The sequence below is a fragment of the Populus euphratica genome, unplaced genomic scaffold, assembly GCF_000495115.2.
Source record: "Populus euphratica unplaced genomic scaffold, PopEup_1.0 scaffold133.1, whole genome shotgun sequence".
Classification (NCBI taxonomy): domain Eukaryota; kingdom Viridiplantae; phylum Streptophyta; class Magnoliopsida; order Malpighiales; family Salicaceae; genus Populus; species Populus euphratica.
Genome location: NW_011499937.1, coordinates 350,857 through 377,626, shown reverse-complemented (window position 1 = coordinate 377,626; position 26,770 = coordinate 350,857). Strand labels below are relative to the sequence as shown.

The window sequence follows — 26,770 nt, the reverse complement described above, 5'->3', positions numbered from 1 at the left end:
TGAAAATAAGTAGATAAATAATGCATGGCCATTCACATATATTGAAATGAATTTATAATTTTTAAAACGCAAGAACTCAACAAGTAGATTCAATAAATTCAATCTACTTGGATAGTTAAAAATAACTTTAATATAAAATTGATTGCAAGCAAATTGCTAGACATGCCAAGCGCATCAGCATTCATGCATATAAGAAAAACTTTCCTTTTGGATTTGCTTGGCTAATGACTAGTTTCGTGGATTTTGTAGTTTAGTATAAGTTGTTTTTATTTTATTTTATTTTTTAAAAATATTTTTTAAAATTTTATTATTTAATATTTAATTTATTCAAAATTAATTTTTATATTTTTTCACTTTTTTTATTATAAAATTATTTTAATTTTATGTAAAAGACTATTTCGCTGGTTAAGTTGGATTTTTTTTAGAATTATTTTTTAAAAAACAAAATTAGTATTAAATTATTTAATAATTAAATTCAAAGTTTTATTCAATTTTTTTTTAAAGAGGCTACACCAATATCATAGTTAAGTTAAATTTAACATGTTAACCCCAATAGAGTCAAGTTTTTTTCATAATTTCTAGTTATATTTTATTTCTTCAGTTTTCTTATTTAATATTTTATTTGCTAAAAATTAATATTTAATTTATTTATTTATTTTATTTCTTATAAAATTATTTTATTTTTATTTTATTTTTGTTTTAGTATCATATAAGAATATGGAGTTCTTTTAAAAATATATGGAGTTCTTTTTTAGTTCATTACCTTGTCATTATTATTTTCTATTTATATTAATAAAATAACTAAGCTTATTTTTATTTTATTTGTTATGAATACTTACATTGCTTAGCTTTTTTTTTTCTTTTTACATTGAAAGAAATCTAGATCGGTTGGCAATGTAGAGCAGAACTCAATCATGTCAATTACATGTACCTCAATGGTCATATAAGTTACAAAGTATACATTGATATTGTAAATAATTATCGAAAATTAATATCCATTAACCTAAAAACTTGTAAGTCACAGTCGCTGATTTATGGAGTTATTACAAGCACTAGTGATCCAAGAATGTTCTTCGTGTTATATTATCTTTCAGTCACGTATCTCATCTTAATCAAACTATTTTTCTAACATCAATATCATCAAATTGATGTCATCTCAATTCACTTGTATTTTTAATAATGTTTTCAAGCTTGTACTGAAAAAATGTAAAATAAAGAAATTTCTCATGCATTTATATATATGGGATTCGATGAAAATGATTTAAATTAGATATGCTTAGGAAAACTCAAAAGTATTTAATTATTAAAAAAATATTTAATATTACGATAACTGATAACTGTTATGGATATAATTTATAAAAATATATTTTTAATTAAATGGATAGTAAATTATGGTTTCCACTGCCAAACAACAAACGTTTACAGTTTGATTTAAAAACTACTATAATCACGTAGACAAACAGCCGCTTAAAAGAAATAGTAATAATCTGATAATTTGGACCGTCAAGTTGATTTCAATAGCAAAAATTAATGAGAATATTTGGTCCACGCATCACTCTACCATTCCTCAAAATTTCTAAAGGAAAAGGATTAAAAAAATAAAATTTATTATTAGTATAAAATTTTTCTGCCGGCCGATGAAAAGCAACTCTGTTACGTTGCGGACTAAAAAATTAAATATAGTTTTGATAAAAAAAATTAAATATAGTTATTAAATTCAGTTTTTTATAAGTTAATTTAAAATGTATCTTGAATCTTTAAATTGTTTTTTAATTAACATTCAGTGAAATAATTTTATTAAAATTTATTCAAATCGAGTCAAATTAAAATAAAATAATTAAAAAAATAAACAATATTATTTTAAAAAATTGAATTGACCAGCTAGGATGGTGATGATTTGACAATTTAGACTGACAAATTGATTTCAATAGTAAAAATTGATGAGAAGTGCTGGTCCATGCATGACTCTTCCTGCCACTGCCAAGTCGTTCCTCAAATCTTCTGGAGGAAAAGGATTTAAAAAACAAAATTTACTAGCACAATTTTTCTTTTTTGCCGGCCAAGAAAAGCAAACCGTGATCCGTGGCTAAAGTAATCATTTATTTTTTGGTGTAAAGTTTTTTTTTAAAACGAATTTTCTTATTTTAAATTAATTATTTATATGTTTTTTATATTGTTTTAACGTTTTTATTTTAAAAATATTGTTTTAATATATCTTTTAAAAAAATACTTTGAAAACAACCGATTGACTTGTCGTTTCATTTGTCCCCGGAAACTCAATTATCTATGCTCTGTCAACGTTGGATGCTGGCGGTGAGAATCTCATGCTCCTGTGTTATGCAGAACCAGAACTCGAAAAGAGTGAGCTGAGATACTAACTTTGAACGACAAACGTGGCAGCTAATGGAACTCGACGGTTGTCCTTCCCCTTCCAATGGGTTGCAACGTTTCTGCTTTTTTTTTGTACTCTTCTGTTTTCTTTTTGAAGCTCGATATGCGTGCTTGTCTCAGACCCATGAAGATCCCACCTTCAATCCGCCATTTCTAACACTACACAACCGTTTTCTTGCAGAAAGTAACGACATGATCATGGTAAAGATCCCACCTTCTCTCACTGCATACACAAGTTCAAGAAATTAACATTATTAAATGGTCAACGATTAGAAATTTTGGTGATTTCTTCTGGTTCCAATTATCTTTTCTTTTAGAAATGATATTTGCTTTTCTATAACAATTGTAAAAACAGGTGAGACCATTTAAAAAAATGCGGGAAGTTTTAGTGACTGATAAAGTTTTGGTCCAGTCCTGTAATTGTTAAGTTCAGGTAATTAAGATCCATTAATCAACATTAGCATGACAGTCTATGAATGTGGTCGATTTTGTGTATGCATGTACGGTTCTATGTGTAATGGATTCTAGATATGTTGTTTCATCAGGACAGTAAGAACAACAAATGTTCAGAGAAGATTAATAAAGGTTCACAACTTAGAGAGGCATTTAAAATGCTTGATGCCAACTTCTTCGATGATTCTAAGGTGATTGTGAGAATAGACCTTTTAATTAGAGTGTGTGTTCTGTTTTGTTACTGAAAATAACCCCTGTTTTGACCATTAAATTTTGGATGAAATTAACTCTACTCATTCAGGTGTTGGACATTGCGAGGGAAGCAAAAGAGTTTAATTTACCAATTTTTGCTGCTAACAGGGAATTAGTGGCTTCTGAGAATGGAGGGTTGCATAACCCATCTTGTTTAATTTTTAACCCTGAGTGGACAGATGAGCAAGTGGAAAATGCAAGCAACAGGTTCAGTTATCCAACCCTCTCTGGCATTCAGAAGCCGAAAACTGAAGAAGATATTGCCTTCATGAGTGTAAGTGAAAGCTGCTACATAAATGAATTTGCCTTATTTATTGGCTGTGGGTTTCTTTTTTCGTAGTTCATTTGTGAATTTGGTTGGTCTTTGTCAGATACTTGAATTAGGGGAACTGATTAGGACAAAGCAGATTACATCTGTGGAGCTTGTACAAATTTTTCTACAGAGATTAAAGAGGTAAAACAAGAGAAAGATTACTAGTGTTCTTTCACCATTCTATTTTTCAGGGGTTTTTTTCTCTTTTTTGTGTGTAGTAATGGCAGATTGCTTGCACAATACCAGGTACAATCCTGTTCTGGAATCAGTGATCACTTATACTGATGAATTGGCTTATAAACAAGCAAAAGAAGCTGATGAATTGCTTGCCAAAGGAGTGTATTTGGGTACCTACTTTATATATTCACTGTTATTATAATCTGAGCATAGTCATTCTCCCTCCAGAGCAGGTGTACTGATATTTTCCATGTTATGGATCCACTAGTAAGCTAATGCCATTGACATAGAAATGAAAAGTCCAGGTTTTTGGGCACAATATTCACATATCATTGTTTAACATGCATAGATGTTGCTTATTTAGCCTCTTTGATTCGTAATGATAGATGAGCCAGTCCACTTTTTTTCTTATTTTCTCATGCATCTCTAGTCTTTTGACAAGATTCTTTGTTCTTGTCAGTCAGTTTTTTTTATTGCCATGGTTAAAATTTTCGTTCCATTTTATAGGACCTCTCCATGGGATTCCTTATGGGTTAAAAGATATTATTGTCGTGCCTGGATACAAGACAACATGGGGTTCTGGAAGTTTCAAAGATCAAGTTCATAATATTGAAGCTTGGGTTTACAAGAGGTAGTAAACAAATATGAAAACATCTCTTTTGCAATTCCAATGTAAATGATGTTTCATTTAGTTAATTCGATTTGTGCTATGCTTGATACAGGTTGAAGTCTGCAGGGGCAGTTCTAGTTGCTAAGCTTGTCTCTGGATCACTTGCGTATGATGATATCTGGTTTGGGGGTAGGACAAGAAACCCTTGGAACATCGAGGAATTTTCAACTGGCTCATCAGCTGGGCCTGCTGCCAGCACCTCAGCTGGTATTCTTCTGATTTCACGCTGTTTCGTTGTCCACCCATGTGCTATCCTTTTCATATGGTGATTGTTAAACTTAGAGTTTGTCTGGCATGACTTTTGAATTATGACTTTTGATTTTGAGCAATAATTTGAAAGTAGTTTTTCATAGATAACTTATGATAAAAATGAGTTAAAATGACTGCAAGTAGAAACATGTTTGATTAAAATGACTCAAAACATCCTTTTTGAAAAAGGAATTAGTATAAGTTATAATTCATAAGTTAAAAGTTAAAAATTCCAACTTTTGATTAAATCAAATTTTTGACTTGATTTTGTAACAAACTTTATCCAAGTCAAAAGTTTGTAACCAAATATACTTACAGTTTTTCCGAGTCAAAAGTAAAAAGAAAAAAAAAACTTTAATCAATTTGCAAAACCCATATTAAAGATAACCATACTCAACATCTCTTGAGTAGTATGAGGTAGTGATGAAGACATCAAAGAACGTCAGATGCAAATTTTTCCTGCAACAAGAAGACTGTTTTTTTTTTTAAAAAAAAAAAAAGTTTTCCTGATACATAGAAGACATACTTTTTTCGTACTCATTTTCCATTTAATGAAGGAGGCATTCTTGAACAGGGATGGTTCCATTTGCAATCGGTTCAGAAACTGCTGGCTCAATTACATACCCTGCAGCTCGTTGTGGCGTGACAGCATTGCGTCCAACTTTTGGTACGGTCGGTCGAACTGGTGTGATGAGCATAGCAGAAAGCTTGGTAACAACAGTTGTTTCACATGATTTCTGTTTTTGATAGTAACGCTCTGCCTGTGGAATCTAGTATCTCACATTGCTTTTACAGGATAAGCTGGGACCTTTCTGCAGAAGTGCTGAAGATTGTACAGTTGTTCTGGACACCATTCGAGGGAAGGACCCTGATGATCTCTCATCAAGATATATTCCCCTTGATGATCCATTTTCTGTTGACATTAAAAGACTTACAGTTGGGTACATGGATGATGCTGAAATGGAGGTTAGTGCACCTATTTCTTTATCATATACACACAACTGAATCCTGAGGTTGCATAATAGAAAAGGGAAAGTTAAAAAACAGGCAGCACCTGCCATAAGCAGTTCATGTAATTCTTACAAAATCAGATCCTTTCTGCTGAATTTATTGACTGTAAAGACTGAGACTGGGTTATTTTAGATCATAAATGTGAACTTCTTTGAGATGGTGATGCCAGGTTGTTAATGTTCTCAAATCAAAGGGTGTTAAAATGGTTCCTTTTAAGTTGAACTACACTGTCGACTCTGTTCAAGGTATCTTAAATTTTACCATGGACGTAGAGATGTTGGCTCATTTTGATGAGTGGCAGCGCACCAGGCAGGATGACCTTTATGAAGCTCAAGATCAATGGCCCACTGAATTGCGTCGTGCACGTGTAATTCCTGCAGTTGATTATGTGCAGGTCTGTTATCTACTACTCTACCATCATATGATTTAAAAGGTGTTAATTTTTTCTCTTTGATATGTTAAACCTGGAAATCTGGTCATTTCTGGTAAGTAGAGAGCAAAGGGTGCTAGATAATTTACTGTGATTCTATTAAAGGTTGGCCCATAGCATGACAAATCATATGGATGTCATGCAGTCTTTTCATGTGAATTTGGCAAGTTCTGCAATGTATTAGAAGTAGCAGCACAGGCCAATAACAGTCGTTATGAGCAATTCTGAGAACTTTGTTCAATCTAGAGAACGTCGGCAAAATTTAACCTGTTACTTATTTTGAGATATGCAATATATTCAGATTTAGATTATTTTTCCACAGGCACAAAGGGCTCGGCGAAAACTAATTCAGGAAGTGAAAAAAAGTTTCACTGTCGATGCATTCATTGGTAATGCAACTGACTGGGAGAGAGTTTGCTTGGGAAATCTTGTTGGTTTCCCAGTAATCGTTGTTCCAACTGGCTTTAAAAACATATCCAGTCCACCTTCAGAGGGTACTCGAAGAAGAACCACCATCACCACTGGCATCTATGCTCGTCCTAACCATGATCACATTGTAAGATCCTTGATTATTTTGCACATTTACAACTTTTTCGCAATTGAAAGTTGCATCATTAGAATTACTGCTGTAAAGATCTGAATGTTTTTAATTGACCAATTAATTATTTGTTTCTGTTTTCACATGTGCAGGCTCTAGCATTAGCAATGGCTTACCAATCAGTCACTTATCACCATAAGCAGCGCCCACCCATCGATAATCTGGGGCCAAACGACATAAGGCCATATCCACCAACAACTATCCCTCACAGAAGGCTGCATCTATGAAAGTTCCTGAATCCATAGCTTTGGGATCCTAACATTATTGTTTAGTGGTAATTTTAATGAGAGGGCCATGAAGCTACAGTAGATGAAGTGGAAAGGTTTGGCAGCTCAAATATTTCACCAAGAAAAGGAAAAGTAATACAAAGTACTTAGACATTGCATCTTTTTCTGTTTTAATTGCATCCCTTTTTGGAGATTGCGTGTAAAGAAGACTGGCAAAGTAACCTTTTAGAACCCTTTGTGTCCAAATTGGAAATGGTTCAGCATTAGTCATTGAAGGAGCAGGTGGTTGCTTCTTGTCCATAAAAAACTATACAGCAGCAAACAGAATTCTACAAACAAGCAGCAGCTTGTGACTTGAGACCCCGTTTGGTTATGCTTACAGAAATTTGATTTATTTTTTTTCAAAAATATTTTAGGTTTTTAGATTATTTTGATATGTTGATATTAAAAATAAATTTTAAAAAATAAAAAATATATTTTTAATATATTTTTAATTAAAAATACTTTAAAAATAATAATTATCAAAACCATGTTTTGGAATAAAGAAACAAATGCTTCCAGATTTCCATGTGAAATGGACTATTCCATGGAAATATTCTTCTTCTTCAGCTGCCCATGAATTTTATGTTTTTTATGTTTTTAAATTATTTTAATATATTGATTTTAAAAATAATTTTTAAAAAATAAAAAAAATATTATTTATATATTTTTTTAATAAAAAATACTTTAAAAAACAACTACAAGCACACACAAATAACTCGTCACCTGTTCCTTTCTATTTTGATGTACAGAAGTGCTTTATATGAAGATTTTGGCTTGATTGACATTGTTACTATCATAAGAAATTATTTCTTGCTAAAAACAATAACGGATTTCTAAACCAGTCTTCTTTTAGCTGAAAGCAAGAATATCCTGCTTCCTTTGAGTAAGAAAATTAGAAAGAAAGAAAAAAAGATTTATGTTTTGATTGGATAGCAAAGAGAGAAAGTAATTATGCTTTAAGAGCACAATAATATTAACACAAATACTTAATAGCTTAATTACATCGCTGATTGGTATTAATTTACGTGGGGTTAGATTTTAGAATTAACGTTTGCTAGCTAACATAATTATCAAGTGATCTTACCGATTAGCCTCCCTCTTTAAAGCAAATCCGGCTAATAAAATTGAAAAAAAAAGGAAAGAGCAGTGCATCTCGCCGCAAGCAGGAGGACAGTTAATCCTCCTTGATGGTAAAAAATCTAATAAATATTTCAGTTAACGGGAGTTATAATATTATAGAGATTATATTTTAAAATATTTTTTATTTAAAAATATATTTAAATAATAATATTTTTTATTTTTTAATATTAGCATATTAAAATAATTTCAAAACACTAAAAAATAAATTTAAAGCAAATAGTATTTTAACCCCACTACCAAACTTCCATCATGCACTTACAACTCTCTATCAGGATGTGGGTTTTTTTTTAAAAAAAAAAATAAAACTAATTAATCTCAAACCTATATATCCATTCTCGATTGAGTTCAAAATCTATTAGTTTTTTTAATTTGATCCCCAGATGTTTCAAAAAAATCTCAATTAAATCCTTTTGTTAATTTTCATCAAACCTTTTGTTGTTTCAGTAAATATTGAGAATTTGAGGGCTCATTAGTAGATTAAAGAGAACTATTGTCTTCTTGGTAAATATGCATATCAAACTGAAAATGTTAGGGCTCATTTTCTTTCTTTTATTTTAAGTTTTCTTTAAATTGAGATTGTTTTGTTGCTTACTTAAACGACCAAAAGAAATTGATAAAGTGACGTAACTCTCTATGTAAGAAATATTATAGACTTAAAATAATAAAATTCATTTATTTTTATGAATGAGAAGGAATAGTAAATTGGAGGCTAAATTGAGATTTTTTATTTTTATTTTATGAAAGCCCGGTGCATCGTGGATTGCACAATGGGAATGGCTACCACTTTGCACGCTTAGTGTGAGCCATCGGACAAAAGATCGCTCACGGATTTTCTCTTCTTTCGAAGGAGGCAGGTTGCCAGGAAATACATCTTGTATTTTTCTTGACGAGGAATATCAAGAAACAAAAATAATGTTTTTTTAATATTAAAATAATATTTTTTATTTTTAAAATTTTATTTTTAATATTAATATATCAAAATGATTAAAAAATATTTTAAAATAATACAAAATATTTTTTAATATAATTATGCTGCAAAAACAACTATTAGGAAACACTATCCAGTCATCTTTCATTTTTCATTTTTGTCATCTTCCATTTTCTTTTTTTTTTATAATAGTTAAGATTTTGTTTAACTATTAGGAAACACTATCCAGTCATCTTTCATTTTTCATTTTTGTCATCTTCCATTTCTCATTTTTTTTATAATAGTTAAGATTTTGTTTGAGATTGTTGTTTGTTATAGTGGTTTAGAGTATTTTTTTTAAAAATATATATTAAAATAATAAATCATTACATAATTTAAAAATATAAAATAATATATTTTTTAATAAAATAATTTTAAAATTTTAAAAAACATAAAGATACTCTAATCTCAGCTGTAGTATTTGAGATAAAAGTGTGGTGAGGTATAATTGTTTTTTTAATGTATAATTCATTTAGTGTACAAAAAGCTTGTTTTTTGTACGGGTTCAAAAAAAACAAATCGCACTTGTATTCTAGACACACTAACTATTATAGGTTAAAAAAAAAAATACCACTGGCCGCACATTGCAATCAACGATAATGGCCACTAGTGTGAGTGCGTGCCCATTCCCAACCAGCCCACCTGGCCTCTTCTGTCGACACCTGTAAAGAAACTTCCCCTGGACAATTTAAGTTGACAGCGTTTGGATTAAGTTGATATTTTCAATAATAATTTAAATTTGAAAAGTTTGACGTAGACCTGGAAGTTAAAAACAATGACTGCTTTTTTTCTCTCTGGATATATCGAGTCGATGTGAGGAACGTGCTTTAAAATTATTAAAGAACGAAACTTAGATGGTATTTGGCAAGGCTTTGGTAGAATAATTTTTAACTTTGAGTTATATTTAAAATTTTATTTTTTTATGAATAATCTGTAATGAAAATAAGTCAGGATAATTTCTTTATTTAAATCAAAAATTATTCTTAATTAACATACTTTTTCTTCAATGGTTAAGTAAAAACCTAAATCAATTTACAAAAATCATAGCAAGTATAATCTTAATTTTAATTGGTGTATAGTATTTTTGAAATAAATCTCAGTTTTTCTTTTTCTGTGAGTGCATCAAAGAATGAGAATTATCAATGTAATTTTAGATATTAAACGGTAGTCGATGTAATTACATAAATCTCGAGAATAATCAATGTAATTAGCGAAATGGTTAGTTAATTCTTTTAATCTTAAAACCCCAATATTGAATACCTGTATTTTATTAGTCGTTTGACTTGATTATTTCTTAATGCTCAGTGACAAGTTAATTATTATTATTACCATTGAATTCTCCTTCGTTTCTAATCAAGTTTTCTAATCTCACTAGCTACGAACAGGATCAAGAGTTTATTTATAGAAAGGGCAAGTTGGACATTTAGAGAAGACTAAAAGTCAACTCTAGCTAGAGGACTAGCTTATGATTTTCATAATAAGAAGGACTAGCTTACAAAATCATAGAAAACAAAAGGACTATATTATAACTTACTCCATCGAAATTTATCGCATTATCCTAATGCTCTTGCAAAAAGGACACCGAAGATAGGATGCCAGTACCGTGCACGTGTTAAATATGTACATGCTAACCCGTGCTATCACTCTCTGCTGTCAGGAGGAGAAGAGAGATAGCATCAACCCCTAGTGGTAACAATTTCTTCAGAAAATAGAATCAAATTCACCTGCTTTTCTTTTCACTATGATCAGCTCATCGGTCATCACTGTGATTCCCGACAGTGTCTGGTTTTTTTTTTTTCTTACCGCAGATGGTAAAGATTGAATAGTGTAAGAGTTAAAGTCTGTCACTTTCACGTTTGGCCTTTGCTTTTGCGGTAATTACTATGAATTAGGTGCGTAAGAGCATGGTTGTCAGACTGGTTTGGAGCCTGATATGGTCTAGGACTTGGGTCATTTGGTTATCCAGTCAACTTAATGGCCACGGGTCAACCCGGTCTATTTTCCTTCTTTAGAAACAATGTAGTTTCCGTTTTTCATAAAAGAAATTTATGGTCAGTCATTTTGTAGTAGATTTGACTATATTAACCTTTTAGATCATCTATGTCTGCTCAACTCAATTTATTAGGTAATTTAAAATTAACAAAATCAATGTTAAAAACAATTTGAAATAAAACTTTACTTGGATTAGATTGTGGGTTATTATTAAAAATGTTTGAGAGGATGGTAACAGTTATTTTTTAAAATATTTTTTTATTTAAAAATATATTAAACTTATATTTTTTATTTTTAAAAATTATTTTTTTATTAATATATCAAAATAATTTAATAATATATAAAAATTAAAATAAAATTTACACCACCTCATTTGAAATGCAATACAAAGCAAAGGTTATGGGTCTATTTGAAATTGTGATAATGGTTATGATTTAAAGTGTTTTTTATTTAAAAATAAATTAAGATGATATTTTTTTATTTTTTAAAAATTATTTTTTATATTAATATGTCAAAATAATAATAAAATCATTAAAAATATATTAATTTTAAATAAAAATATATTTTTTTAAAAATATAGATTAAACCACAATGCTAAGCATGCTTTAATTTAATAAATATGTATAAAAACGTCTGCAGTTGAACAAAAAAAACAATTCCTGTGGGCATAAATAGTTAATGCCCACTTTTCTTGACAAGAAATATTTAAGTTGGTTTTGATGACAATATTTTTGCAAGGATTATATTTTGACCGAGTTCTTTTGCTCCGGATCTCTGTTAGACTATCGGTGATTTGTGAAAAGAAAAGGACTATTAGTGAATAGATGAAAATATAATAACTTAATTGTTCACTAATAAAGACCCTTTTACAGTCAAGTTATTAAGAAACAAAGCGTTGTTTTAATTACTTTCATGTGAATGGGAAGTTGATGATGCATGGTGATCATGTATCCATGCGGAATAAACTAAACATGATATACAAACTAGACACGATCATATTATCTAGCTTTTTCGTTTAATTTTATGTACTCTCAAACCATCATATATCAATGTTAAATATGTCATTGATTGACTCCATTCTCACATTGTTTTTAAAAGTTCAAGTTTTGATACTAATGTCGAGAGTAATTCTACACATAATTTATACAGTGTGTATATTTAATATTATGATAATTTATTATTACTGTGATTTTAAAAAGTAGATTTAATATATGTATATATATATATTATAGTTTTTTATTAATCAAGATTTTTAAAGAAATTTTTTAGTGAGACTCAGCGTGAAGAAGTAATGTGTATTAATGTGTATTGATTCACAAAATACTTTTAAATCTATGGTTTGAACAAAATATTATTGGCGTATATTAATTAATCAAGAAGTTTTAAATTTATAGTTGAACAAAACACCCAATTTATGTAAATAAATGAAACCTAGTTATTTTTGTGGTTCTGCTTTGAAAATATAAATTCAAACAAAAAAAATATAAATTACAACCTTTTTTTATAAGATTGAATCTTTTGAGATTGTAATTGTGATTATTTTTTAAATTGTTTTTCATTCGAAAATATATAAAAATAATATTTTATCATTATTTTAAAAAAATTATTTTTTATATCAATGCATAAAAAATAAAAAAAATAATACAAAATATTAATTTAAAACAAAGAAAAAAAAGTGCATAAAAAATAAAAAAAATAATACAAAGTATTAATTTAAAACAAAGAAAAAAATAAAAAATTTAATTTTTTTAAAAAATATTTTTAAAATATAAAAATAAGCATGACGATATACCTTACTTGGTTTTCTTTTTATTTATCATCTTTGGAGAAGAAGGTTTTTTTATTATTTTTTGAAAGTAATCATTCCTAGTCAATGAGTTTAGAAAAGCGTGGCCTATTTGTTTATATACTTTGAAAAATGAATATTAACTTATTAATCAATATTATTAAATAAAAATTAAAAAAAGTTAATACAATTGCCTAGCAAACCACCGAGAGAGAAATTTTTCTGAAAGAAAGATTTTTCTTTTTTTACTTGAAAGATCATAGTTGATTTTAGATTAATCTAGAAAGTTAGAATCTTATGATTAAGTTGTAAAATGATATATCTTTTTTGGGTTATGGTGTAATCTGTTTTTTTAAATCAAAATTTGAATATTTTTTTGCTTTAAAATAAATTTTTTTGGTAGTTTTTAAATAATTTTAATATATTAATATTTAAATATTTTTTAATTTAAACTCTACTTTACAAAAACAAGCCTTCTTTGAATATTTAAACTTTACTTTACAAAAACAAGCCTTCTTTGAATATCAAGAGATGAAAAAGAGACCCGGAAGGTAAATTATTTTCTTCTTCTTTCCAACTGAATAGATAAGGTTCATTTTCTGTTATCCAGTATCAGTCTAGAAAATTGAAATCACGTGATCGAATTAGGGAGTGGTTAGCACATAGCTAATGTCACTTACAACGCGTACCGACAAAATTAGATTTACTATCGATAGAATCAAAATCGAGAAGGCTAAGTATTCCTTTCACCTCTTGTTTTTTTTCTAACCTTTTTTAAGGATATTATTGAATAGAAATGATGTGTTGATGCAATTAATTCTCTTATTAAATCACAAATCTAAAAAATTAAATTCATATAATTGAGTTATAAGGTCATTTACAAGCTATTAATATTAATTACAACAACTATATATTAATATAATTTTATTATTTACATATAACGTAATTAGATGTAATACACTTTTAAATTGTACCTTCACATGATAAGATTGATATGATCTAAATTAATGTAACTAAAATTATTTTTTATTTATTAAATTTTATATTTTCTATGGAACTTTTTATCAGAATTAAAATGAGATGTTTTTTTCCTCAGACTTTAATTACTAAAATTATTTGTCTCACATCCAATTTCAATCTTGAAAATCAGTATCTTATAATTGAATCATTTCATGATTTTAAAACCGCTACCCATACACTATGATAACATATTATATCCATACATAACTTGCATTTATATCTTACTATTTATATATAACATTAAATTGTGACGTCACATGACACATGTAAGAATTATATGATTAAAATCAATGTAGCTAAAATTTTTTATCCATTTAACAAAATTTACATTTTTTTATAGGTATTATTAAATAAAAATAGATAATTGATAATTATCAAACCAAAAAACTTTTAAAAAACAATTTTTTTTATCAAAATCAAAATAGGATGTTTTTTTCCTCTTAAACTTAAATGACTAAAATTATTTTTTTGCATCCAATATCCCATATCGATATCAAAAAAATAAAATTTCACAATTAAATCATTTCATAGGTTTAAAGCTACTACCTTACATTATAATAGCATACCATATTTGTACATAACATGCATCAATATCGTATTATTTATATATAATATATGATTGAAACTAGGATGTTATATGATACATATACGATTGATCTGATCAAAATTAATATAGCTAATATCTTTTATTTATTTATTAAATTCTATAATTCTTGCAAATATTATTAAATAAAAATAGAAAATTGGTAACTATTAAACTAAAAAACTTCTTAAAAATCGTTTCTAACAAAACCGAAACAAGATTTTTTTTATATATCAAACTTGAATAACTAAAATTATTTTTCTCACGTCATGTTGATCTTAAAAATAAAAATCTCATAATTGAATCATTTCATAATTTTAACTATTACCATATATTATGATAACATCCTATACTTATAAATAACATGCATTGATATCGTGACATCGAGTGTGATTATATCAGGACATCTAAACCTGTTTTTATTAAAAAATAAATAAATCAGTCAAACCCACTTATACTAATCTATCATTAAGATGTCATTAAAATCCAAGACAAGCAAAACCACCAACGAAGGCAAAGTGAGTGTTTTTACCAACCCAGTTTTTAAGCGTTATCGGTGTGAGACGGCAATAGGCCCCTCCTCCCTCCGTGTCCTAAGAGATCAGACAGAGGCAGTAAATTATAAAAAAAAACCCCCAAAACCCATATCCAATCCAATCCAATCCTCCTAACTTTTTAGAGATTTTCTTTTCTGTAAATTTAATTACTACACATTTATATCCCCCACTCTCCAATGCTTTCTTGGGGCATTTCTAGTAATTTCTATAAAAAACAAGGGTATTATCACTGTCACCTTCCTCCTCCTCTCTTTTATATTTGACCTCTTGTAACCTTTCTCCTCCTCTCCTCTCTGTTTCTCTCTTTGTCTCGCCGTCCCTCTCTCTCGATCTCTCTCGCGCTCCGTTTCTCTTCTCTCAAAGCACAAACAGCATTTTCTTGTGATAATATCTCGAGAGATCGAGGTAATTGCAATTGACAGATCTTTCCTTATCTCATGACGATCAACCAGTTGATATTTGTTTTTTTTAATTCGTGGTTTCTATGATTCAATTTTGTTTTTTGTAATGTTTATCGAATTCGAATTGCAGATCGAGTAACTGTACAGTGATGCATGTGATGATTTTTGTAGTTTTTTTAGTTCTGGTCAATTCAATGTAATGGATCTGGTATTTTTGGTTACTTTAATGATCTATATATTTTTTTAATTTTTTGATTTTGCATGTTGCTGTGATTGTTTTTTAATCAATAAAAAAGCTTGATCGATAATATAAGTGATGATTATGCTGATCAATTAACAATGAGCTAAGTTTTGATTTTTTTTTATTATATGCTTTTGTTTTGTTTTGATTTGAAAAAATTAGTTAGTGTTTGATCATGCTAATTAATTAATTATGAGCGAAATTTTGATTTTTCATGATTTATGGTAACTATCGTGGAGTAGCGAGAAGTCTGATATACTTTATGGATGGAAATGATGTTGTAATTTGTAGATCTTAGCTGTTGAGGATGGCGACGTCAACAGCTGGAGCTACAGGATGGTACAGAGGAAAAGTGAAAGCAGTTCCTTCAGGGGATAGCTTGGTGATAATGGCTATGACTAGCAGTAAGCCTGGCCCTCCACCGGAAAAGACTATCACATTGTCCTCTCTTATTGCCCCGAGATTGGTAACGCTTGTGCTTTTCTTCACGTTTTAACTGAAATGATTGGGAGTCGCTAATAAATTTGAAAAGATTGTGTACGAGAGGTTTTATGATTGTAATGCTGTGTCTGGTGTTAATTGCTAGAGTTATATTTTCATGAATGTGAAATGAGACCTTGAGCTGATTTTACAAGTTCAGTTTTGTGAATTTATGTTCATTTTCTGATTGTTAGGCTCGCAGAGGTGGTGTAGATGAGCCATTTGCCTGGAACAGCAGAGAGTATCTGAGGAAGCTCTGCATAGGAAAGGTGAATGCTGCTGGAATATTTCCTTTGTTTGATGTTTTTTTTTTCCTGGTTTATTAACTTAATATCGATATCAAAAAAATAAAATTTCACAATTAAATCATTTCATAGGTTTAAAGCTACTACCTTACATTATAATAGCATACCATATTTGTACATAACATGCATCAATATCATATTATTTACATATAATATATGATTGAAACTAGGATGTCATATGACACATGTATGATTAATCTGATCAAAATTAATATAGTTAATATCTTTTATTTATTTATTAAATTCTATAATTCTTGCAAATATTATTAAATAAAAATAGAAAATTGGTAACTATTAAACTAAAAAACTTCTTAAAAATCGTTTCTAACAAAACCGAAACAAGATTTTTTTTATATATCAAACTTGAATAACTAAAATTATTTTTCTCACGTCATGTTGATCTTAAAAATAAAAATCTCATAATTGAATCATTTCATAATTTTAACTATTACCATATATTATGATAACATCCTATACTTATAAATAACATGCATTGATATCGTGACATCGAGTGTGATTATATCAGGACATCTAAACCTGTTTTTATTAAAAAATAAATAAATCAGTCAAACCCACTTATACTAATCTATCATTAAGATGTCATTAAAATCCAAGACAAGCAAAACCACCAACGAAGGCAAAGTGAGTGTTTTTACCAACCCAGTTTTTAAGCGTTATCGGTGTGAGACGGCAATAGGCCCCTCCTCCCTCCGTGTCCTAAGAGATCAGACAGAGGCAGTAAATTATAAAAAAAAAACCCCAAAACCCATATCCAATCCAATCCAATCCTCCTAACTTTTTAGAGATTTTCTTTTCTGTAAATTTAATTACTACACATTTATATCCCCCCCTCTCCAATGCTTTCTTGGGGCATTTCTAGTAATTTCTATAAAAAACAAGGGTATTATCACTGTCACCTTCCTCCTCCTCTCTTTTATATTTGACCTCTTGTAACCTCTCTCCTTCTCTCTGTTTCTCTCTTTGTCTCGCCGTCTTTCTCCTCCTCTCCTCTCTGTTTCTCTCTTTGTCTCGCCGTCCCTCTCTCTCGATCTCTCTCGCGCTCCGTTTCTCTTCTCTCAAAGCACAAACAGCATTTTCTTGTGATAATATCTCGAGAGATCGAGGTAATTGCAATTGACAGATCTTTCCTTATCTCATGACGATCAACCAGTTGATATTTGTTTTTTTTAATTCGTGGTTTCTATGATTCAATTTTGTTTTTTGTAATGTTTATCGAATTCGAATTGCAGATCGAGTAACTGTACAGTGATGCATGTGATGATTTTTGTAGTTTTTTTAGTTCTGGTCAATTCAATGTAATGGATCTGGTATTTTTGGTTACTTTAATGATCTATATATTTTTTTAATTTTTTGATTTTGCATGTTGCTGTGATTGTTTTTTAATCAATAAAAAAGCTTGATCGATAATATAAGTGATGATTATGCTGATCAATTAACAATGAGCTAAGTTTTGATTTTTTTTTATTATATGCTTTTGTTTTGTTTTGATTTGAAAAAATTAGTTAGTGTTTGATCATGCTAATTAATTAATTATGAGCGAAATTTTGATTTTTCATGATTTATGGTAACTATCGTGGAGTAGCGAGAAGTCTGATATACTTTATGGATGGAAATGATGTTGTAATTTGTAGATCTTAGCTGTTGAGGATGGCGACGTCAACAGCTGGAGCTACAGGATGGTACAGAGGAAAAGTGAAAGCAGTTCCTTCAGGGGATAGCTTGGTGATAATGGCTATGACTAGCAGTAAGCCTGGCCCTCCACCGGAAAAGACTATCACATTGTCCTCTCTTATTGCCCCGAGATTGGTAACGCTTGTGCTTTTCTTCACGTTTTAACTGAAATGATTGGGAGTCGCTAATAAATTTGAAAAGATTGTGTACGAGAGGTTTTATGATTGTAATGCTGTGTCTGGTGTTAATTGCTAGAGTTATATTTTCATGAATGTGAAATGAGACCTTGAGCTGATTTTACAAGTTCAGTTTTGTGAATTTATGTTCATTTTCTGATTGTTAGGCTCGCAGAGGTGGTGTAGATGAGCCATTTGCCTGGAACAGCAGAGAGTATCTGAGGAAGCTCTGCATAGGAAAGGTGAATGCTGCTGGAATGTTTCCTTTGTTTGATGTCTTTTTTTCCTGGTTTATTAACTTATGCTTGATATGTGGAACTTTCTTTTGGTTTCACAGGAAGTGACTTTCAAGGTAGATTATGCTGTTCCATCTATTGGCCGAGAATTCGGCTCTGTGTTCCTTGGTGAAAAAAATGTTGCATTCCTGGTTGTTTCTGAAGGCTGGGCAAAGGTGGATTTTTTTTTTTGACAGGTTGCCTTGATATGATTTTTTGCTTGTTTTTGTACGGGATCATACTGAATCTGTTATGTTCAGGTTAGGGAGCAGGGTCAGCAAAAAGGTGAAGCTAGTCCTTTTCTTGCTGAGCTCATACGCCTTGAGGAGCAAGCTAAACAGCAGGGTCTGGGCAGATGGAGTAAGGTGAGCTCCCCCGTCTACGGACGATAAATTTTAATTTCTTGTGCATGGTTCCTTACACACAGCACAGCAGTACAGAACACTTCTTGTTACCTTAATAAAAAAATCTATTTATTATCAAGTAGCTATGAGTAGAGGTTATTGAGTGATGATTCACATTCACAGGTTAGTTGCACCTTTCTGGATTTATCATCCTTACTAGATACAAGTTAGCCCTTTGAATTTTTCTGCCACTGAGTTCAAATAGGGAAAATTGAAATTTTATTCCTGGCTAGATCTGCTTTGCCTACTGTTTGATGTGACTTGGACTCAGTCGCAGTACAGATGATCTGAACGGTCAAGACCAAATTACAGTACAGATGATCTGAACGGTCAAGACCAAATTATTTAATTGCATGATTTTTGAAGTTAAGCTGGGCTTGTTTCTGAGTTACGGAAAAAAATAATACAGCCTCTTTAGTGACCTCAATAATTATGTGCTAGACTGGGACAAGTTGCTTTAAGAATTCCATTCATGTTCTTGGAATGTAAATCTATGCGACTGAATTTGACTTAATGCCCATTCCTCTCTTATTTCTGATCCTAGGCACCAGGAGCCGCAGAGGCATCAATCAGAAATCTACCCCCCTCTGCCATTGGTGATTCGAGTAATTTTGATGCTATGGGTCTGCTAGCTGCAAACAAGGGAACACCCATGGAATGCATTGTGGAGCAGGTTCGTGATGGCAGTACCATCCGTGTCTACTTGCTTCCAGACTTTCAATTTGTTCAGGTGTTTGTTGCTGGAATACAGGTATGGCTATTGCAAACTGATTAGCAATGTTTCTATACCTTGAGTTGTTCCTTGCCCATCTGTGTTATTTGCTGGTGATGGTGCATGGTCCATAAATGCCTAACACTTGAATCCCCTTAAATTAGGCCCCATCAATGGGTAAAAGAGCTGCAATAGAAACTGTTGGTGAAACTGTAACAACCTCTAATGGAACAAATGGTGACACATCTGAAACTCGTGCCCCTTTAACATCTGCACAGAGACTTGCGGCCTCAGCAGCTCCTCCGGAAGTTGCTCCTGATCCATTTGGGATGGAAGCCAAATATTTTACAGAGCTACGCACTTTGAACAGGGATGTAAGTAAATACTGTTTTAAGCTTTCATTTTATTTGCATTTTTTCAGATACAGTCTAAATTCTATTTGAATTTATAGGTCCGCATTGTTCTGGAAGGTGTTGACAAGTTCAGCAATTTGATTGGATCAGTATACTATCCTGATGGGGAATCTGCAAAGGACTTGGCACTAGAGCTTGTTGAAAATGTATGTGCTGAATCGTGCTGTTATGTTAATCATTGATGTTAATTAATGCTTTGTAATATAACTAAAGAAAGAGTTGCCTTATATTGCCTTGGCCTGTTCAGTCATTTGATGCAAGCTTGTGGACATTCACTTCTGGATTCAGCCTTGAGGCATTGAATCAAGTGCCAGGAGTTAAAGGTTGAGGGGGTCTGAATAGGTTCTAGGTTTGACATTTACCGAGCAGGATGGAGGGATCAATCATTGTGAAACAGACTAGGGAATAGGGTAAAAACACGCATGTGCAGTATTTGTATGGAAAAAGAATTTTGAACATGGAACCGAATTTATTCCATCTACATGTTTCACCTAAGACTGGAACATGTGTTTAGTACAATGTTGTTTTTGTTTTCTTTTGGTTAGTTGCTATATAAAGGAAGAAAGATGTAGTTTGTGCTTTAGTTAGATTCCTGCAGAGTTTGTATATCTAGAGCTATAGTCAATAGTTCATGCTACCTTAAGAGAAATATCAGAGCTTATATGCTTCAGGTTTTCTGTTGCATATTAATGGTTTCTTATGTCGTTGAAGGCTCGATTGATTAAATACTGCACATGAAAATTAAAATGGATTTTGTGAAATTGGTTCTAATTTTTATGTGGTTAGCTTATTGATTGTAAAATTGCGGTCCTTTGCCCCTACTCATGCTTTCTTTTGAGCCACACTTCCCCCTTTGCATGCTGGCATCTGGTTTGAGACAACCTTCTTAGCGTTGATGCAGTTTCCAATACTCAGTTTTAAGAATAACTGTTCATGTTTGGATGCTTTACTGCTTCTAATAGTATTTGTCAGTATCCTTCAGATATATGGGTATTCTGAATCTCTCTCTACCTCCTCTCCTAATTTAGGGTTTGGCAAAATTTGTTGAATGGAGTGCAAACATGATGGAAGAAGATGCTAAACGGCAGCTGAAGACTGCAGAACTGCAAGCCAAAAAAAGTCGATTGAGGTTCTGGACTAATTATGTACCCCCTGCTACAAATTCAAAAGCAATCCATGATCAGAATTTTACTGGAAAGGTAGCAGTTGGTCCATTCCTTGCTCATGCTAATTCATCTCTAATTTAGTAAAGATTTCTTCTCAGTTACTTTTGTTTCTTCTTTAGGTGGTGGAGGTTGTAAGTGGTGATTGTGTCATTGTGGCGGATGATTCTGTGCCTTATGGCAGTCCCTTGGCAGAGAGACGAGACAATCTTTCAAACATTAGGTGTCCAAAAATGGGTAATCCTCGTAGAGATGAAAAACCTGCTCCTTATGCCCGGGAAGCTAAGGAGTTTTTGAGGACACGCCTTATTGGACGACAAGTATGGAAGCTATGGCAACTTCTTCATTCTGATGATTGAAAAAACCATCACATTTAATGATTATTTGTTTTTCAGGTGAATGTGAGAATGGAATATTCTAGGAAGATGACAGACGGACCCACAGCTGCCCCTGTTCCTGGAGATGCAAGGGTTATGGATTTTGGATCAGTCTTTCTGCTGTCTCCCACTAAAGGTGATGAAGCCTCGACAGCTCCATCTACTGCTGCTGGCCAGCAACCTGGGATTAATGTTGCTGAGCTAGTGGTTTCTCGTGGCTTTGGCACTGTGATTCGGCATAGAGATTTTGAGGAAAGATCAAACTTTTATGATGCCCTTCTTGCTGCTGAATCAAGAGCTATTGCTGGAAAGAAAGGGATTCATTCTGCGAAGGACCCTCCAGTCATGCATATTACAGACCTCACCACGGTTAGAACTATAATAATTGTGCTAAAGGCAATCTCTTTTTTTACTGCATGGTCTTAACATATAAACTCTTTGTGTTTATTACAGTCATCATCCAAGAAAGCAAAGGACTTCTTGCCATTCCTGCACAGAAGTAGGAGGATATCTGCTGTTGTTGAATACGTCCTTAGTGGTCATCGATTTAAACTGTTGATTCCCAAGGAAACATGTAGCATTGCCTTCTCATTCTCTGGTGTTAGATGTCCTGGTCGTGATGAACCCTACTCAGAAGAAGCAATAGCTCTTATGAGACGAAAGATAATGCAGAGAGATGTTGAAGTATAATTTTTACCTTCCTCAATCTGGTTGCTTTGCCACTTGATTTGTATCCTTGTTCTGATAAATGTACCTTCACACAGATTGAAGTGGAAACTGTTGATAGAACCGGAACTTTCTTGGGATCCTTGTGGGAGTCAAGGACTAACATGGCAGTGACTCTTCTTGAAGCTGGCCTTGCAAGGTTTCAAACTTCCTTTGGCACTGATAGGATTCCTGATGCACATCTTCTTGAACAGGCTGAGCAATCCGCCAAGAGGCAGAAACTGAAGGTAAGAAGTATTATCATGTCTTATTAATCTACAAAAGATTACTTTGAAAAATGCATTATGCACTGCATCTTCTGTCTTTTTCTTGATTATTGTATCACCAAGTAAAAAATCTGAAAATTCTTGCAGATTTGGGAGAATTATGTTGAAGGAGAGGCAATCAATAGTGGTCCTGTTGTTGAAAGCAAACAGAAAGAAGTGCTCAAGGTAGTGGAGATATTATTGAATGACATGGCTTTCGTATGTTAGACAACAATCTCTGATTTTCTTTTAATGCCTATTTTCAGGTAGTGGTTACAGAAGTCTTGGATGGTGGTAGGTTCTATGTCCAGATAGTTGAGGATCAGAAAATAGCCTCTATTCAGCAACAGCTTGCCTCCCTCAATCTCCAAGAGGCTCCTGTAATTGGTGCTTTTAATCCCAAGAAGGGTGACATTGTGCTTGCTCAGTTTAGCGCAGATAATTCATGGAACCGAGCAATGGTGAGAATTAGCCTCCTACTTGGTTTCAATCTTCATCCACTTTTTATCCAATGAAAGCTTAAATCTTAACTGTAGTTTAACTTTCACAGTTTGTTTTCATTGATTGAATGTCCCCATCTCCTGTTCTGTGGATGTTATGCTTTCATCACTTGGCTTAATAGAATCATGGGTTCTTTATTTATCTTTTGTTGTTAAGATCATTGGATCTCTGTCATTCCTATAAATGCTCATTGTGATTGACCTCAAATTTTGTGTTTGACTTGTGAAGATTGTGAATGCACCTCGTGGAGGCGTTGAGTCCCCCAGGGACAAGTTTGAGGTGTTCTACATTGATTATGGCAATCAGGAGGAGGTTCCATACAGTCACATACGGCCTCTTGATCCATCAGTGTCAGCGGCACCTGGTCTTGCTCAGCTGTGCAGCTTAGCGTACATTAAAGTTCCAAGCTTGGAGGATGATTGTGGTCCAGAAGCAGCTCAGTATTTTAGTGAGAGCACATTAAACAGTTCAAAAGAGTTCAGGGCAAAGGTGGAAGAAAGGGATGCTTCTGGAGGGAAAGTTAAGGGCCAGGGAACTGGGCCAGTTGTTGTTGTAACTCTGGTCGCTGTTGATTCAGAGATCAGCTTAAATGCTGCCCTAGTTCAGGTATGAGTAATGTTTTTCCTGTTATTCCAAGGATGATTGGAAGGATGTTAAATCTTGTGAAAAAGCTTTTTTTCACGTCTTGTGAACACTGGCTCCCATAAACTTCAGGAAAATTAATCACCTTGTCATTGGGTAAAATCTCTGTTGTTAATAGCAGGTGAAGGTTTAGTAAACGACACCATGTGCATGCCATGGATATTCAGGAAACTTGGCAAACTGTATGAAACTTGGCAAGCATTTAGTACATTTTCTGTAAGGCTAATTTAACTTCATGGATATTTCAGGAAGGGCTTGCCAGGATAGAAAAGATGAGGAAGTGGGACTCGATGGAAAGGAAGGTGGCGCTAGAAAATTTGGAAAAATTCCAGGATGAAGCACGGGCTGATAGGCGTGGGCTGTGGGTGCATGGAGATATCGAGTCAGATGACGAGGATGTCCTTCCTGTTAAGAAGACCGGTGGTCGCAGGTGATTGCAATTTATTTACCTCAGGTAAATTATGATTAAAAAAAAAAACCCGACTGGGCTATGATGAGTCTTAAGTTGTAGGATGAGAGAACAAGGAGATGGTTCCGCTGAACTTCAGTTTTGTTTTCTTTCTTTCCCTCTTTATTTTCGTTTAAGATTTTCTTTGTAGGCGAGCGAACAATTTTTTTTACACATCTTAATAAGGTGGACAGCACCCAGTCGGTTCAGTCGTTGTTTGCAACGTTATAAACAATTTTTGTTCAACAAAGTTGATAATGCTCTGTATTATCTATCCATTGGACTAGTCACAGTTCACTCGAGACTGGGTAAATTTTTAACTACTCCTCTTTCTTTCTTTCTTTCTTTTTTCCAAATCCAAATCCGAATTAAATGATCGCCAAATCCGCCTTTGGATGCGTCCTGCCCTAGGAGATATGGTGAGAGATGAAGTAAATTATTTTCTGTAAATCTAGGCTTTCAGCCTCGAGTAGCATGTGTTGTCGAGAGGCGCGCCTTTATTAGCCTCGTGCGTTGGATTTCAATGAAGCGAAAGGCCTCAAGGCTAGCGCCTCCTTGAAGTGCTTTTTAGGCTGGATTTTTTTTCCTGGTTTTTCTTTTAATCTATTTGTTCATTTTTTTCAACCGAGATTTAATTGTTCCTTTTAATTTATTTGGGTGAAAAATATAATTTTATGACTGTTATGGTATTTTATAAATTCTTTTGATTTTGTAATGATTTAATGATTTTTTAAGGGAGAAAAGTTGGTTTTGGAAAGTTGGTCTGTCTTGGGGTGTTTGGGATTAAGTTTCAACTTGTTTTTCTTGTCAAAATTGAACTCTCTTTTATCAAATTATTGTTTTAATGTTTTTGAATTGTTTTTGTTGTGTTGATATATAAAACAAATTTTAAAAATAAAAAAAATATTTTAAAAAATAATCACCATGTTATAAAAAATCTTCCATCCTCACCTAAGAAAGATTTTGAACTTTTAGGCCTCGTGTTTTGAAGTTCAAACACCATTTATAGTACTTCTACCAGCTAGGGCTCAGGCATAGATGAGGCATGATTCTCGCACAACAATGGTTTAAAACAATTTAAAAGCTAAAAGCCCAAGAAATTATATGTAGCTTACATACTTAAACATGTGTGAAAGTTTATTTATGATTGTTTTTTAAAATATTTTTTATTTTTTATTTTAGAAAGAGAAAGCTGCTACTAAGTCTAGCAATTCTACTCATCGTTGCTACTGTCACTACTGGAGATCATGATGCAACTAGCCATCCTCCTGACCATCCCGACCCTGCACCATAGCCCATGTCCCTGGACCCTCAGAATACGGATATGGTTTCGACTATGGCCAAACAGTTTGAGTACCCGGCCTTGAAGAAGCTTGAAGCCAAGTTCCGTAAAGGAACACAGGAAACAAGAGAAGCTGTTTATTCAGCCCTAACAAACACAGCTGCCTCACAAGCCCATCAAGAAGGCCCCCAAGAGAATCTTACATGGGCCCAGTAGGCCTCCTACCTGCAACGGCCCCCGATGCTGGCATACCTCCAGGCTCAGCTTTGCACAGAGAGATGTTCCCACCTTATAAAGGCCCAACAAAACCATATAAGCCGTTTTGGAATCTACCACCAGCCCATTCCAATGCAGGAGCTATGTTAATCTTACCTGCAGACATAGGCCAGTACCCTGAAGCCATAGCCTGTTGGGAAGCTATAACCTTAAACCTCGGAAACAGCAGGAACTTTGACTCCAACCATGATAAAGTAAACTTCGTAGAGAATCTGCTGGGAGAAAACGAGAGAAGGATGTGGATAGCTTGGCGCATGCAGTTTGAAGCAGATTATCAAGATGTCCTGAACGGCGCAGATGAAACACAAAATATCATCTCTGCCATTCGCAAGATGATTATTGGAGAAGACCTCTATGGAGGCACTACAGAAGAACAGAACCGTGCCTACCAAGACCTGGAAAGACTTTCTTGTGACAGCATGAAAGATGTCTTTTCATTCCTTACTGCTTACCTCCGATTAGCAACCAAAACAGGACAAATGTGGATTTCACTAGAGTTAACAGATAAGCTCTTCCGCAAATTGCCCATGATGATTAGTAATGATATAGAAGCAGCCTTCAAGATGAAATATCCTGTTAACAACATAGGAGTACCCCTTCGGGTGTTCTTTATCTACAACTACCTGACAGAAATATACCGACGAGCTGCAGTTCAGAGAGAAGCCTTAAAGATCTCACGTTCTGCAAAAATGTCTCCATCCCAGGCTACTATGAAAGCAAGAAATATGGGCTTCGAAAGGCGAAGACCTATAAAGGCAAGCCACATGATACCCATGTGAAAGTGATCAGAAACAAGGAGAAAGGGAAAAGGGAGACAAAATGCAAATGCTATATCTGCGGTGATCCGAGGCCTTTTGCAAAAGAATGCCCACGAAGGAAAGGTGACCTTAATAGGGTAAATTTCGTGGATAACCTTGCAGCTGCCAGATGATTGGGATGTCGTCTTTGTAGACCAAGGCAAACCAGACAGTGACTGTATTTGCAGCATGTCGGAGCATGGAGTAGGCCCTGGTGAAAGCCCAGCAATCATGACAGCAGCCCAACTCTCGTATGAAAAAGAAGGCCCAGGCTTTGACTTCCATGAGAAAAGCCTCTTTAATTGGGCTTTCCCCATTGTGTTCACCGACAACAGACATGAATTTAGGCAAGAGAG

General features: G+C 32.8%; 2 protein-coding genes and 1 long non-coding RNA gene across 5 annotated transcripts; 2 read left to right on the top strand and 1 right to left on the bottom strand.

Annotated features, from left to right (window-relative positions):
• Window positions 1–2,264: 2,264 nt before the first annotated feature.
• On the top strand, window positions 2,265–7,126 carry LOC105136603 (Amidase family protein). Of its 2 annotated transcripts, XM_011042005.1 has the most exons (13): window positions 2,266–2,592; window positions 2,747–2,824; window positions 2,937–3,035; window positions 3,146–3,370; window positions 3,468–3,550; window positions 3,656–3,756; window positions 4,094–4,217; window positions 4,309–4,463; window positions 5,080–5,216; window positions 5,301–5,471; window positions 5,686–5,910; window positions 6,269–6,502; window positions 6,637–7,126. In XM_011042005.1, exons 3-13 carry the CDS (start codon window positions 3,003–3,005, stop codon window positions 6,769–6,771), a joined length of 1,623 nt encoding a protein of 540 aa, XP_011040307.1. In that variant the 5' UTR covers window positions 2,266–2,592; window positions 2,747–2,824; window positions 2,937–3,002; the 3' UTR covers window positions 6,772–7,126. The 2 variants fall into 2 exon arrangements, with proteins under 2 accessions (XP_011040306.1, XP_011040307.1); XM_011042004.1 differs by lacking the exon at window positions 2,747–2,824 and having other exon boundaries at window positions 2,265–2,592.
• Window positions 7,127–15,138: 8,012 nt separating this feature from the next.
• Window positions 15,139–24,339, top strand: LOC105136601 (staphylococcal nuclease domain-containing protein 1). Of its 2 annotated transcripts, none has more exons than XM_011042003.1 (17): window positions 15,139–15,263; window positions 15,792–15,966; window positions 16,175–16,249; window positions 18,491–18,604; window positions 18,689–18,793; window positions 19,377–19,583; window positions 19,709–19,918; window positions 19,996–20,103; window positions 20,986–21,156; window positions 21,243–21,440; window positions 21,516–21,866; window positions 21,951–22,181; window positions 22,262–22,450; window positions 22,577–22,654; window positions 22,735–22,929; window positions 23,198–23,575; window positions 23,860–24,339. In XM_011042003.1, the coding sequence occupies exons 2-17, from the start codon at window positions 15,808–15,810 to the stop codon at window positions 24,043–24,045; spliced, it is 2,955 nt and encodes a 984-aa protein (XP_011040305.1). In that variant the 5' UTR covers window positions 15,139–15,263; window positions 15,792–15,807; the 3' UTR covers window positions 24,046–24,339. The 2 variants fall into 2 exon arrangements, with proteins under 2 accessions (XP_011040305.1, XP_011040304.1); XM_011042002.1 differs by lacking the exons at window positions 15,139–15,263; window positions 15,792–15,966; window positions 16,175–16,249 and adding exons at window positions 17,289–17,409; window positions 17,938–18,112; window positions 18,321–18,395.
• LOC105136602 (uncharacterized) lies at window positions 24,179–24,666 on the bottom strand. Its single transcript, XR_844381.1, has 2 exons — window positions 24,536–24,666; window positions 24,179–24,367 (listed from the first exon to the last, which is right to left on the bottom strand). It is a non-coding gene; the product is annotated as an uncharacterized LOC105136602 (long non-coding RNA).
• Window positions 24,667–26,770: the final 2,104 nt, after the last annotated feature.